This window comes from Eschrichtius robustus, chromosome 15 (assembly GCF_028021215.1).
Source record: "Eschrichtius robustus isolate mEscRob2 chromosome 15, mEscRob2.pri, whole genome shotgun sequence".
Lineage (NCBI taxonomy): Eukaryota > Metazoa > Chordata > Mammalia > Artiodactyla > Eschrichtiidae > Eschrichtius > Eschrichtius robustus.
In genome coordinates, this window is record NC_090838.1 from 36,214,578 (window position 1) to 36,228,583 (window position 14,006).

At 36.5% G+C, this 14,006-nt stretch overlaps 1 protein-coding gene across 5 annotated transcripts in view; it reads left to right on the forward strand.

Moving 5' to 3' along the window:
• PLEKHH2 (pleckstrin homology, MyTH4 and FERM domain containing H2) overlaps positions 1 to 14,006 on the forward strand; it is a 113,480-nt gene that overhangs the window by 71,743 nt on the left and 27,731 nt on the right. For all 5 annotated transcript variants that reach the window (XR_011076678.1, XM_068564917.1, XM_068564919.1 and 2 more), the window contains 4 exons: positions 1,202 to 1,282; positions 4,654 to 4,833; positions 8,936 to 9,044; positions 9,996 to 10,108. Coding sequence is in view for 4 of the 5 variants with exons in the window: in XM_068564917.1 (XP_068421018.1) it covers positions 1,202 to 1,282; positions 4,654 to 4,833; positions 8,936 to 9,044; positions 9,996 to 10,108 (483 nt within the window). In the remaining variant the exon portion in view is untranslated. The remainder of the gene's footprint in view (positions 1 to 1,201; positions 1,283 to 4,653; positions 4,834 to 8,935; positions 9,045 to 9,995; positions 10,109 to 14,006) is intronic.

The window sequence follows — 14,006 nt, forward strand, 5'->3', positions numbered from 1 at the left end:
GGGCAAGCATGACAATGGAATGTTGGGCTTTCGTTTTACCGGCCAGTGTCTTGGTTTCCAGGTGGTGGGCCTCTCCAAATTGAAGCCCAGTCTAACTATTGCAGGAGAGGGTCAAGCCTCAAGGCAGAAGTTGGCAGGGCTGCCAGGGTAGTGGGATTATAGGGCAAGCTCAACCAGGCACACTGCATTCTAGGTCTGGGGCAACAGAGCCTATTATCAATCTTACCCACTGATGGGAATGGGGTCCTTGGTGTTTTTCTAGGCTTGAGGGTGTAGCTGGGACTGTCTGGCAAAGATCTTCAGTGCCTGTACCTGGGCAGAGCTGGGGCAGAGAGGAACTCACAGTGAGGATCTTCATAAAGCTACCAAACAATGAAAAACCTGTGGTATTCAGTACAAATTTTGGTAAAATGTCTTCCACCAAAAAAAACCCCCAAAAAACTAGGCGTGTAAACTCTTTGTGTTCTTGATGAAGATATGTAGCATGCTGCTGGGTTAGTTGTCTGTCTTCCTCACGAGGCAGTGAGCTCCTTGAAGAAGGAGACTGTGTCTCATTCATATCCGTCTCCCCAGTATCTAGACCAGCCTCTGACTATTCAGAGTCAGGAATCAGATTCAGATTCCATCTCAATAACTTGACATAGTTCCTGACATACAGGAAGCACTCAATATGTAATAATAGCTTTTAATATTATTATTTTACAATTTTGTGTGTATCCTTCTGGAGAAGGTATCAAATGTGTTTAGTGTATTATTACTTCTGGAGAAGGCATCAAATGTTTTGAATGAATGAATCTCTTACATTTTGGAAATCACTAGAATTCTTAGGTTTCAGTCTCGTTTCTAACATTAGAGTGTTAACCCAGAGAGCCCCACAGGGTTATTGGAAATCTATGTAATATAAAAGCTATGAAATACACTTACTTGTGAAGCTGGCATCTTTGAATCCTTAGTCCTAGGCATAGTACTTGACATATAGTAAACATTCGTTAAATGTTGAATGGTGAGCACCAAAGCAAAACATACCATGCTACTACTATAATGGGTAAATTTTAAATAGCATTTGGATAGTCTAGTTGGAATATCACTTACATCTCAAGCAAACTGGATAGCTGAACAGCTTCAAATAAAGTGTATAAACTATACTTTAAGGTGTCAGAGTTCTGAGCTACATTTGTAATTCTTTGAAATATGATTTCAGGTAAAACATGGCTACTCCAAGAGAGTCTGGTGTACACTTATAGGAAAAACATTATATTATTTTCGTAGTCAAGAAGATAAGGTATGTATGTATTTTTAATATGCTAATTAGAGGAATTTTTTGTTTGTTATGGCTTCAAGTTTTCCCTTTCACTGTTCTGTTGCTAGCTCAAACTTTAGGATTTTTGATAAGGTTGAAATTTTGCATAAAATTTATTACTAAGGTAATCATAGACCTACAGGGGTTTTGATTCTTAATTATAAGCCTTAGTAACTTTTAATTAATTCTTCTTCTAAGACCTAGAAAAGTCTTCCTCTATCCCACTTTCAACATCAATTTCTCATATTTTCCAGGTCTGACAGACTAGATAAGATTGATTGAAGGGAACAGCAAGCTAGGAAAAAAGAGCTGGGAAGGGAAAAGAATCCAGTCCTGTCCCAGGCCCTCGAATCCCTAGATACCACTTATCTATCCATCCATCTGCATATCTATATCCCATTCGTTCATTTTTAACTAATCTCCTCCCCGCCAAAACTTGAGTTATTGCATTTTCAGAGTAAAAAAGATGGGTATCTTCCAAACGTGAAATGTATACCTAATTATCATTGTGCATACCCCATGTCATCTTTGGATTACTGAAACTATAAAAATTGAACTAACATGGACCAAGAGTATTTGCATAAAACAATGATGCCAGCTCCACAGAACAGCAGCCTATGACTGATTACTGTGTTAATGAGACTAAACTTCTTGGTCCACTGACCATGTAGGTCAGTTAGTGTTTCGCTGCTCTATTTTCATAGTCTGCACTCTTAGTTCTGACTAGCCATATTTAAAATGCATGCCATTATTCTCAGTATCGCTCACGGGTTGGTACTTAACACAGTGCAGCCATTGAGAGTGATATCTCTGAAGTAATGTGGGAATATGCTCATAAAAATAATACAAGAATAAGCACAGTACAAAATTGCATATTCAGTATAACCCTAACTCAATTATCAGTCAGGAAAACAGAAGCCACTCTGTGTATTCCAGTTTTAACAATTTTAATGCAGAATTAGGGACATACATAACTTTAGAAAAGTTGGGGGAGTAGAGGTCGGGGAAGCAGCTGCCACTGAAGATCTGAGAAGTCAGCACCAACGGTCTGAACACAAAGCACAGAGGCAGCTGGTACTCAGCAGTTTACTGAGAAGCCTCTGTGACACATCAGCCCAGGCATCTGACTGCAGCTGTCTCAGGAGAATAATGACTCTTCTTTCACCCTTACCTTCCACATCACATGAAAATTCTCTCAGGCAAGTGCTAATTTGGAGCCATGCAGGGAAGGGGATTCTGACAAATTTAGTTCCCAGCTTCTTTTCTGCAGTTACAGGGAGACTGTAGAAGAGGAAGTTTGGGATTCTGAGTTTATAATTCTCAGTCCAGCACATCTATGTAAAGATACACATAGCAGAAAAGTCAGAAAGAACTATACCAAAATGTTGAGTGGTAGTAGAATTATGGATGATTTTTTTCTTCCTTTTTTTTTAAATAGCTTTCTATTTTTACCAAGTTTCTATAATTGTGTTTTATAAATAGAAAAATAATTTAAAATTTTCTGAGAGTAGAATTTAAATGTTCCTACTACTACTAATAATAATAATTTTGTTTTTTATTAAAAATGGATAACATTGATCACAGAAGGAACAAGTCAGAGGAATGTAGATAGCTGAACAGAAATCCATTATAATTACTGGAAAAGTATTGAGAATGCATGTGAATCGGTATAGGCTTACTTCATTTTGTGCTATAGATGTTTCAGAAACAATTTGTCTTTATCTCAATCAGTGTCTTTTTAAAAATTCAGTCAAAATATTTAAAAGCACCCCGTCTATTCACTGTTTATAGAACCATGGTAAATCCTCTGGTGAAAGGAATAATCACCTTTAAATATTGGGGTGGATGGAACCTTGATTGTCATGTGATTGGGTATGCCTAAAGCACACAGTTAGGATAGTATTGTCATGTATTATCATAGTAGAATTAGTTTTCTTTATCCTATTTTTTAAAGCTTGCTTTTTGTTTATTAATGTGAATTTTCTGCCCTATTATTTTGCTTTTGTTTTACTGCCTTTCTTTTTCTGAAAGTATAGATAAGTTAATTTCACATTTTTCCTTCAGAAGTAAATTTTCTTCACTCAGTGCCCAGAATAGTGCTTTGCACATAGTAACTACTCAGAAAATAACTAATTAATTTAATGGGAAAAAGCAATGTTTCTTGTAAAAGACAACGCATTTAATCAAATGAATTAATTTTTTACTATTAATCAGCTATTAGGCAGATAAGATATCTAGGTAAGACCTCACTGAGAAGCCGACATTTTAATTAGGTTTTGAAGGAAGTAAAAGAGGCAAGAGTACTCCAAGCCAAAGGAACAGCAAGTGCAGAGGCCTTGGCAGGAGCATGCCGGGTGTGTTTGAGGAATAGTGAGAAGGTCAGTGTGACTGGACTGGACTCCGTTAGGGAGAGGATAATAGGAGATGAGTTCAGGGAAGTAACGGGGACCAAATCGCAGGGGACCTTATCATAGTAAGGACTTTGGCTTTTGCTCCAAGTAAGATGAGAAGCCATTTGAGGATTTTGAGCCGAGCAGTGACATGATCGGACCTATGTCTAACAGGAACACTCCAGCTACTGTCTGAAGGGAATTAGGAGGAGACTGGTTAGGAGACTGTTACAGTAATTCAGGTGAGAGATGATTGTGGTTTAGTGTGGCAATGGAGGTGTGAGAAGAGACCAGATTCTGGGTATATTTTGAAAGATTTTCTGATAGGATTTGTTGACTAAAAGGGTATGGAATATGAGAGCAAGAAAAGGGGCAGTGACGATGCCAAGCTTTTTGGCCTGAACAGCTGGAAAGATCAAGTTGCGAACAACTGGGGTGGGAGAGACTCAGGAGAGCAGGTGGTGGGGGAGGACTTACCAAGTGACGTTGAAATGCTATTAGACATCTAAGTAGAGCTAGTGTGAGTCAGGAGTTATAAATTTGGGAGTAGCTAATACATGCTGATGCAAAAGCCATGAGCTTGGATGACATCACCCAGGGGAGTGAGTGTAGATGGGAAAAGAGTCCAGGCACTGAGCCCTGGGCCTGAGCGTGGAAATGTAAGATGGTAAATGTCCTTGGAGTTACAATGAACTTTTTCAAATCCAGACCACTGTATGGAAGTGGCTTCTTGCTTTTTCCACAAAAGTTAAATGTCTAGTATTCAAATTGTTCTTCAGTATTACAGTTGGCATGTTGGTTGTGGCTACTACTTTTGTAACAATGTGGATAATCCAATTAGCTTTAAGCATTCATTTAAAAAAAAGTATGCTTTATAAAGGTGAGAATGAAAAAGACTATGAAAAATTTTAGCAGGAGAATATTTAGAAAGTTCCTTCCTTACAATTACTATATTTACTTTAGTTTCCTTTAGGTCAGATCAAACTCTGGGAGGCTAAAGTTGAAGAGGTTGACAGATCCTGTGATTCAGATGAAGATTATGAAGCTAGTGGGCGAAGTCTTTTATCCACACATTACACTATTGTGATCCACCCCAAAGACCAAGGTCCGACTTACCTCCTGATTGGATCCAAGCATGAAAAGGTATGTAAGGTCTAATTGGTTGATTTAGAATGATTTAGACTAATATGATTAAGTATTGGTAATAATTTTCAAATGACCGTTAAGTGCAATCAAAGATTTACGTATAGATTTGTTGGACATAGTATTTTTTAAATAATTTTATTTCTGATATATTTCAAACACAAAAAATATAACAGACACCCTTTTTTACTTAACAGATGTTAGATTTCATGGTATTTTTTTATCAGTGTGAAATTAGTAACCATCTAATTGTTCAACAGTAGGAAATTGATTAAATAATGTCCATATGATAAAATATCCTGCAGCCTTATCTCTTTTTTATATTAAAAATGGATAATTATAATTTCTGAATTTTACTAATATAAGCACGTCCTTAATATAATCTCAACTATGTGAAAATATAATGTACATATATATTTTAATAGAAAGAAAAAAGTTCAGTATATTTGGGGAGCAGAAAAATGGGTTCTTTTCTTTTCTTTCTTTCTTCCTTACATATAAAAAGTTATACATAATCAATGTATACAACTTGATGCTTTGGAAATAATTATGTGCTCATGAAACCATCACTGCAGTCTATGGCATAAACCTATCCATCACATCCAAAAGTTTCCTCTCAACCTCTTTTTTAATTATTATTTTTGTGTGTGTGTGATAAGAACTACATAACATAAGATCTTCCCTCTTAGTAAATTTTAAAGTATGTATAACAATGTTGTTAACTATAGGCACCATGCTGTATGATAGATCTCCAGGACTTATTCATCTTTTTTTTTTTTTTTTCTTTTTTTTTCCCAGGACTTATTCATCTTGTATAACCACAACTTTGTACCTTTTGACTAATACCACCCTGTTTCCCCTTCCCCCTAGCCTCTGGCAACCACCATTCCCTCTCTGCTTCTATGAGTTTGACTATTTTAGATCCATCATATGAGTGGTATTATATGGTATTTGTCTTTCTGTGTCTGGTTTGTTAGCAGGCAACAAACCTGGTTGCTAACAAACCAGACACAGAAATGTCCTCCAGATTCATCTATGTTGTCACAAATGGCAGGATTTCCTCCTTTTTAAGGCTGAATAATATTGTATGTATATACCATATTTTCTTTACCCATTCATCCATCGATGGACACTTAGGTTGCTTCCATGTCTTTGCTGTTGTAAATAGTGGTGTGATGAACATGGGGGTGCATATATCTTTTTGAGTTACTATTTTATATAAATTTATATTACAAACCTTCCTTCAGATAAATACCCAGAAGTAGAATTGCTGGATCATATAGTAGTTCTATTTTTAATTTTTTGAGGAAACTCCATACTGTTTTCCACAGTGCTGCACCAATTTACATTCCCACCAACAGTGTACAGGGCTCCCTTTTCTCTACATCCTCACCAATACTTGTTATTTCTTATCTTTTTTGGGTTTTGTTTTGTTTTTGATAGTTGCCATTCTAAAAGGTGTGAGGTGATAACTCATTGTGGTTTTCAGTTGAATTTCCCTGATGATTAGTGATGTTGAGCTCCTTTTTGTGTACCTGTTGGCCATCTGTATGTCTTCTTGGGAAAAATGTTTTTCAGATCCTCTGCCCATTTTTTAATTGGATTGTTTGTCTTTTTGCTATTGAGTTGTATGAGTTTTTAATGTATTTTAGATATTAACCCCTTATCAGAAATATGATTTGAAATATTTTCTCCCACTCAGTAGGTTATCTTTTCATTTTGTTGATGGTTTCCTTTGCTGTGCAGAAGCTTTTTAGTTTGACGTAATTCCACATGTCTATTTTTGTTTCTGTTGCCTGTGCTTTTGGTGTCATACCCAAGAAATCATCGCCAAGGCCAGTGTCCAGAAGCTTTTTCTCAATGTTTTCTTCTAGGAGTTTTATGGTTTCAGGTCTGATGTTTAAGTCTTTATTCCATTTTGAATTGACTTCGTGTACTGTGTGATATCAGGGTTCAATATCATTTTTTTAAAATAAATTTATTTTATTTACTTATTTTTGGCTGTATTGGGTCTTCGTTGCTGCGCACGGGCTTTCTCTAGTTGTGGCAAGCAGGGGCTACTCTTTGTTGCAGTGCATAGCCTTCTCGTTGCGGTGGCTTCTCTTGCTGCGGAGCACGGGCTCTAGGGTGCATGAGCTTCAGTAGTTGCAGCACGCGGGCTCAGTAGTTGTGGCTCGCAGACTCTAGAGTGCAGACTCAGTAGTTGTGGCATGCAAGCTTAGTTGCTCTGCAGCATGTGGGATCTTCCAGGACCAGGGCTTGAACCTGTGTCCCCTGCATTGGCAGGCAGATTCTAAACCACTGCACCACCAGGGAAGCTCTCCAATTTCATTGTTTTGCATATGGATATCCAGTTTTCCCAACACCATTAATTGAAGAGACAATCCTTTGCCCACTGTATTCTTGGCAACCTTGTTAAAAATCAGTTGACCATATATGCATGGTTTTATTTCTGGACTCTCTATTCTGTCCCATTGGCCTAATGAAGCAATCATTAGGCCCATTGATGGACCTAATGTCTGTTTTTATGCCAGTACCATACTATTTTGATTACTGTAGCTTTGTAATATATTTTGAATTAGGAAGTATGATCCCTCCAGCTTTGTTCTTCTTGCTCAAAATTGCTTTGGTTATTTGGGGTCTGTTGTTGTTCCATGTGAATTTTAGGATTGTTTTTTCTATTCCTGTTAAAAAAAAATTGGGATTTTGTTAGGGATTACTTTGAATCTCTATGGGTTGCTTTGGGTAGTATGGACATTTTAATAATATTAATTCTTCCAATCTATGACTGGATGTCTTTCCATTTATTTGTGTCTGCTTTAGTTTCTTTCATTAGTGCTTTATTGTTTTTGGTGTACAAATCTTTCACCTCCTTGGTTAAATTTATTCCTAAGTACTTTATTCTTTTTTTTTTTCCTATTGTTTTGGGATTGTTTTCTTAATTTCCTTTTCGGATAATTCATTGTTAGTGTGTACAAACACAACCGATTTTAAAAAATTAATTAGTTTATTTATTTTACTTATTTTTTGGCTGTGTTGGGTCTTCATTGCTGTGCGCGGGCTTTCTCCAGTTGTGGCGAGTGGTGGTTACTCTTCCTTGCAGTACATGGGCTTCTCCTTGCGGTGGCTTCTCTTGTTGCGGAGCACGGGCTCTAGGTGCACGGACTTTAGTAGTTGTGGCATGTGGGCTCAGTAGTTGTGGCTCGCAGACTCTCGAGCACAGGCTCAGTAGTTGTGGCGCACAGGCTTAGTTGCTCCGTGGCATATGGGATCTTCCCGGACCAGGGCTCGAACCCATGTCCCCTGCATTGGCAGGCAAATTCTTAACCACTGCACCACCAGGGAAGTCCCCACAACTGATTTTTGTATGTTGATTTTGTATCCTGCAACTTTATTAAATATATTAGTTCTAACAGTGTTTTTATGGAATCTTTAGGGTTTTCAACAAATAAGATAATGTCATCTGCAAACAGAGATAATTTTACTTCTACCTTTCCGATTTGGATGCCTTTTATTTCTTTTTCTTGCTCTGTTGCTCTGGCTAGGACTTCCAGTGGTATGGTGAATAGAAGTGGCAAGAGTGGGCATCCTTGCCTTGTTCCAGATCTTACAGGACAAGCTTTCAGTTTTTCACCATTGAGTATGATATTAGCTGTGGGCTTTTCTTATAAGGCCTTTATTGTGTTGAGGTATGTTCCTTCTGGGTATTATTTCCTTCTTTAAATTTTCTGGATTTCCTAGGTATTTTATATGTTCTATTTGTATGTACTAGGAGTCAGATTTTAAATTTGATAGACTTTGTTGTATTTCTTAAAAGAATATTAATTGGTTGTATTTATTCTAGTCTCTTAATGTCACATTACTTTCTTAATTTTCTTATGCTTTTCTAAATGTGAACAATGGGGAAAAGGTACTATGAGCACAATTCAAATAAGCTGGCTTCAGAACTCTTTAAGTGGCTTTTAGTTATTATTTAAAAATTAAGAGTGTTTTTTTTTCCATTGTCAAAGTTTTCTACTGTTTATGCAAGTTGTTTTTTTCCTTAAGTCATCAAAAACTATGTCTTGGTTAACATCTCTATTAATATGTTTTGATTTTTAAGGACACTTGGCTTTATCACCTGACTGTTGCAGCTGGAAGTAACAATGTAAATGTTGGATCTGAATTTGAACAACTCGTTTGCAAATTGCTAAATATAGAAGGGGAACCTTGTAAGTTTATAACGTACAAGGCTTTATGGTTTATGAAATGGGCCCTAACTCCCTTAGCCTAATAGAGTTTTCACTTTGCGGGTTCCTGTTTCCCTGAGATGTACCCATCTTCTCATAGGCTTTGCTTGTCACGGGCCAGGATTCTCATTGTGGTTCTTCGGCTCCAAGGACACCGTCATTCCTTGACATGTCCATATCCTGTCACACCTCTCTGCCTTTGCTCACATTACTCCCTCTGCCTGGAACACCCTTCTTCCTTCACATTCCCCACCAACTTGATGAAATCCTACCTACCTTAGGAGCTCCCCCAGCCAACCCATCCCAACTCAGCATCTGGCTCATAAAAGGTGCCTAATAAATGTTAAAATTATATCCCAATGCACTTTACCATTTAAAACTTTTATAGCATTTGTTGCTTTGCACTGAAGTTTTTTTTTTATGGCTAAGGTTTCCCCATTGAGAGCTTAGATTCTAAGCTCTGCTTTACTTAATAATAGAGATCACATTTTATTTGCAGTGTCTAGCATAGGAATTTAATAAATTGTTGATTTTAGGAATGACTTCAAGTTCCTCTTTATCTTTCTGTCTCCTTCTGCTCTGGCTTCTCCTCTCTGTATCTTCCCCCAGCTCCCTCTCATGTACAGTCATCTCCCCACCTAGGTCACCAATCTTTAGCACATTTAACCAACATGACAATGTCCTGGTAGACTTGTTTTGGCCTAGAATATTTGTACCAAACTCTTCTAGCTTTAATTTATCCAAAACAGAAATAGGAGAATCCCAATGGCCTGGAAACTGAAATAAAATAATGTTATCAGAGGTTTTTCATGACTTTTATGACTTAAATTGTGAGCCAAGCCAGAATGAGGTAATTTCTAAAGGGCTGATTTAATGTGAGGCCAAAATAAGTGATTCTTTCTGTTTCCTGTTCATATTTCATTCTGTATTTAGCCTCTCAGATATGGAGACACCCTACTTTGTGTCACAGCAAAGAAGGACTCATTTCTCCTTTGACAACACTACCTTCGGAAGCTCTACAGACAGAAGCAATTAAATTATTTAAGGTAAGATTTTATATGGAGTTATATATTGTTAAAAAATTTAATAGGAAAAAATAAAACTTCAGATTATAAAGTTTCACTCTTTTCAAGAAAATTCAAAATGTGATGATGATTAAGAAAATCTACTGAAATAAAATTAGGTGAATTTAATATGCTTTCTGAGTGAGGATTTGAGATTTACTGTAGTAAACTATCTATGGTTTGGGCCATGTGAAACACTTAATATCAGAAGAATCATTTCCTCTTCAACCTCTCAAATGGAGAGATTCCTGACATCACTTGTACCTCAGTGTTGGGAGAGGGATCAATATCCTTCTTCTTCTCCAGTGCTACTCTCAGATTCTTATTACTCAACCTCTATTAGAAATCCGTGGTGACTTGAAGCTTACCATTCACCTCTATCACTCTTAATCCTCCACCCCCATCATCTCTGTCATCAGTCACCTTCTGGTAACTCCTCAAATTTCATTAAGGATTTTGGCTCCCAACTCACATCTTTCTCTCTGCCTCAAATCTTGCCATTACCCTGAATTATTTTACTATCACTTCACTCACCAATGCCATGGCCTTAAGATTCCTGACCTTCTCAATGTCAGTAAGCTTCCTCTCTACCCTGCTTCACCTTCTAATTCTCCATGTCCACACCCTGACCTCAACATTCCTCATAAGTACACCACTTCTAAAAGCTTAAATTCTCATGTGTCTTTCATTAACCATAATCTCTTAGCCCATGAGCTCTCTTATTTTCTTTCTTCCATTTTTCATCCTCACTAAGACATTTTTTTGAGCCATTTATTTTCTTTGAGATCAAGAGAGAGCATGATAACTGCCTCTTGGCTTTTCTTCCTTCTTTATCTAGTCTGGATGACTTTCATTAATACTCATAGTTCCTTGGGACCTGTAGTTCCATGCATTCTTCAGCTGAACCCCAACCGAGATCAATGCTGCTGTCTTGCCTGCTTCCATATTAATCACATACATACTGCTAGAGAGCATCAAACAGCCGTATGGACTGGAGCAAATGTAAATCTGTGGTCTTCATTCCTTAGGGTCTCTCCTTTTGCTTGTCTTTGGTCACATCCCCTCAAATTCCCTACTCAATAATGCTCCTCACAACAAACTTACATTCTAGTTCATTGGGAAAATTAGAGGGCATCAGAAATGATCACCTTGAATCTCTCTTCTCAACAGACATTCTTTCATCTACTTTTTCCTCCATTACTCCAGTCTCAGAATATAATGTACCTTCTATGGATTCATGTCTTGACTCTGCACTGGGACCTTGGTACTTCATTTTCCCATAGTCTCTTAAAGTCTCAATTTTTGTCTCTCTTTTGGCTTTTTCTTGCCTACATTCCACCCATCTAAAAAAATTGTATATTTACTAGATAATACTAAGGAATTGTTGTTAATTTGGGAAGGGGATAATGATGACATGATGGTTATGGGAAAAAAATCTTTATCAGTTGGAGAGCCCTACTGAAGTATTGGTAAAATAACATGACATACATTAGAATACTACAGAAAAAAAGTGGATGCAGGGGTTGAATGAAACAAGTGTGGCAAAATGCTTGTTGACAATTGTTGACACCAGGTGATGGGTACATTATACTGTTCTCTCTACTTTTGTTCATGTTTTAAAATTACCATAATGGAACGTTTTTAAAAATCCACCTGTAGAATACACAAATACCCAAAGCAAGAAAGACTTTATACAAATATATTTGAAAATCTGGATGAAGTGATCAACTTTATAACAAAATATAAATGGCAAAAACCAATTACACAGGTGAATGAAAATTTAAACAGGGGAATTTACCAAACTTTATAAGTGTGGATAATTTCAATGCTGTTTAAACTGTCCCAAAGCATAGGAAAGAAGGAAATTTTGCAAAATTTTTTTCTTTTACTTTTTTGGGGGTAAATCTCAAACATATATAAGAGTAGAGAGAATATTATGAAGTATAAGATACTCATCATCCAGCTCCACAGTTGTCAACATATGACCAATTTTGTTTTATTCTCCCCAACCCCACTGCTCCCCAAGATTGGATTATTTTGAAGCAATTCTCAGTCATCATGTCACCAGATTCTTTTTGTGAAGTGAGTATTACTTTGATACCAAACCCCAGAAAATATTGTAGAAAACAGAGCATTTCATACAAAAACTAATAAAGTATTAGTAAATAGAATCCAACATCATACTAAAAGAATACTAATCATGACTAAGAGGGATTTGTTCCAGGAAATCAAGGATGGCTAAATATTAGGATGTCTATTAATATTATTTATTATTAAGTCGACAATCATCTCTACAGATGGTGAAAAGGCATTCATAAAATACTGATAGATATTTCCTTAACATGATAAAATATTTCTGTTTAGTAAAAACAGATGTCATGCTTTATGGGGAAATGCTTTAAACATTTTCATTAAAGTGAAGAACAAGACAATGATACTCACTCCCATTAATATTTTAAAAACTTCTTATTAAAGCATAATCTGTATAGAGTGTATCCCCATTATTATTAATATTATTATTATTTAACATTCTATTAGTGGTACTAACCAATTGCAATTAGGCAATGAAAACAAATTAGAAGGGAACAAATTGGAAATGCAAATATTTACAGATTATATAATTGTATACCTGGGGAAAAAAACTTAAAAAACTACTACAAACAAAAAAGATAGTTCAATCAGATAGTGAGGTACAAAATTAATAAGCAGAAATCAAAACTTTTTACACGTACAAACAACAACCAGTTAGAAGATAAAAGGAAGAACTTCTGCTTTTTGGCAGTGATGGAGCAACAGGAACTGGATTTACCCTACCAATGGTTTTCGGACTGTTGAATAACAGGCTGTGTAGGACAGTGATCCTCAGGAAAACACATGAAGTAAGCTTTCCAATCATTGCAGCTTAATATCTTGGAGAGAGTTGCATGACCACAGTGCATGGAGGGACACCCAAATAATGCTTGGCAGTCTTCCTGAGTTACCAAGACAGAGTTCAGAATTTGAGGAGGCCAAGATGGTTTGAATTCACAAAACTGAGAGGAGTGAGCAGAAGAGAGTGGGAAAGTGCTCCACAGATTCACAGAGGGTTCCTTTTGAGTTTTTAGCTGAGAGCTGATAATCATATGTGTGTGAGGAAACTACCTGAGGCTAGGGAAAGAACTACCAGAAAAGAATAGGCAAAAAAAAAAAAAAATCCTGGAACTTACACATTGCTGAAAATAGTTTGTATTCCTATCATCCAGAATGGAAAGACCTCCTAATGCACTAGGCATCAAGTAGAGTACTCAAGATAGAAGTCACATTGATTTTTAATAACCTAACCTCAGAAATGGCATACCATCATTTCTGCCATATTCTACTGGTCACACAGACTAACTCTAGTACAATATGGAAGGGGATTGCCTTAGATATTGTCTGAATATCAAGAGATGGAGATCATTGGGGGCCATCTTGGAGACTAGCAGCCATACTTCATATATTCAAGAAGGTAGAGGAAAGCATAAGCATTTTAAGAAGAGTAATGGAAGATATTTAAATGATCCAAATTGAACTTTTAGAGATGAAAAATGTAGTGGCTAAAATGAAAAAAATACACTGGATGAGATTAACGACAGGTAAGATAATGCAGTAGGCAAGACTAGTGAACTTAAAGACATAGCAAGAAAAATTATCCAAAATGAAACACAGAGTTAAAAAAAAACTGAAAAAAATTGAATAGAGTACAGTGAACAATGGTATATTTTCAAGCAGCCTAACATCTATGGAATTGGAGTTACACAAAAGGAAGGAGGGCAACAGAAAAATATTCAAGGAAATAATGGCTTAAATTTTCTTTTCCCAAATTTAATGAAAACTATAAAACTCTCAAATTTAAGAAGCT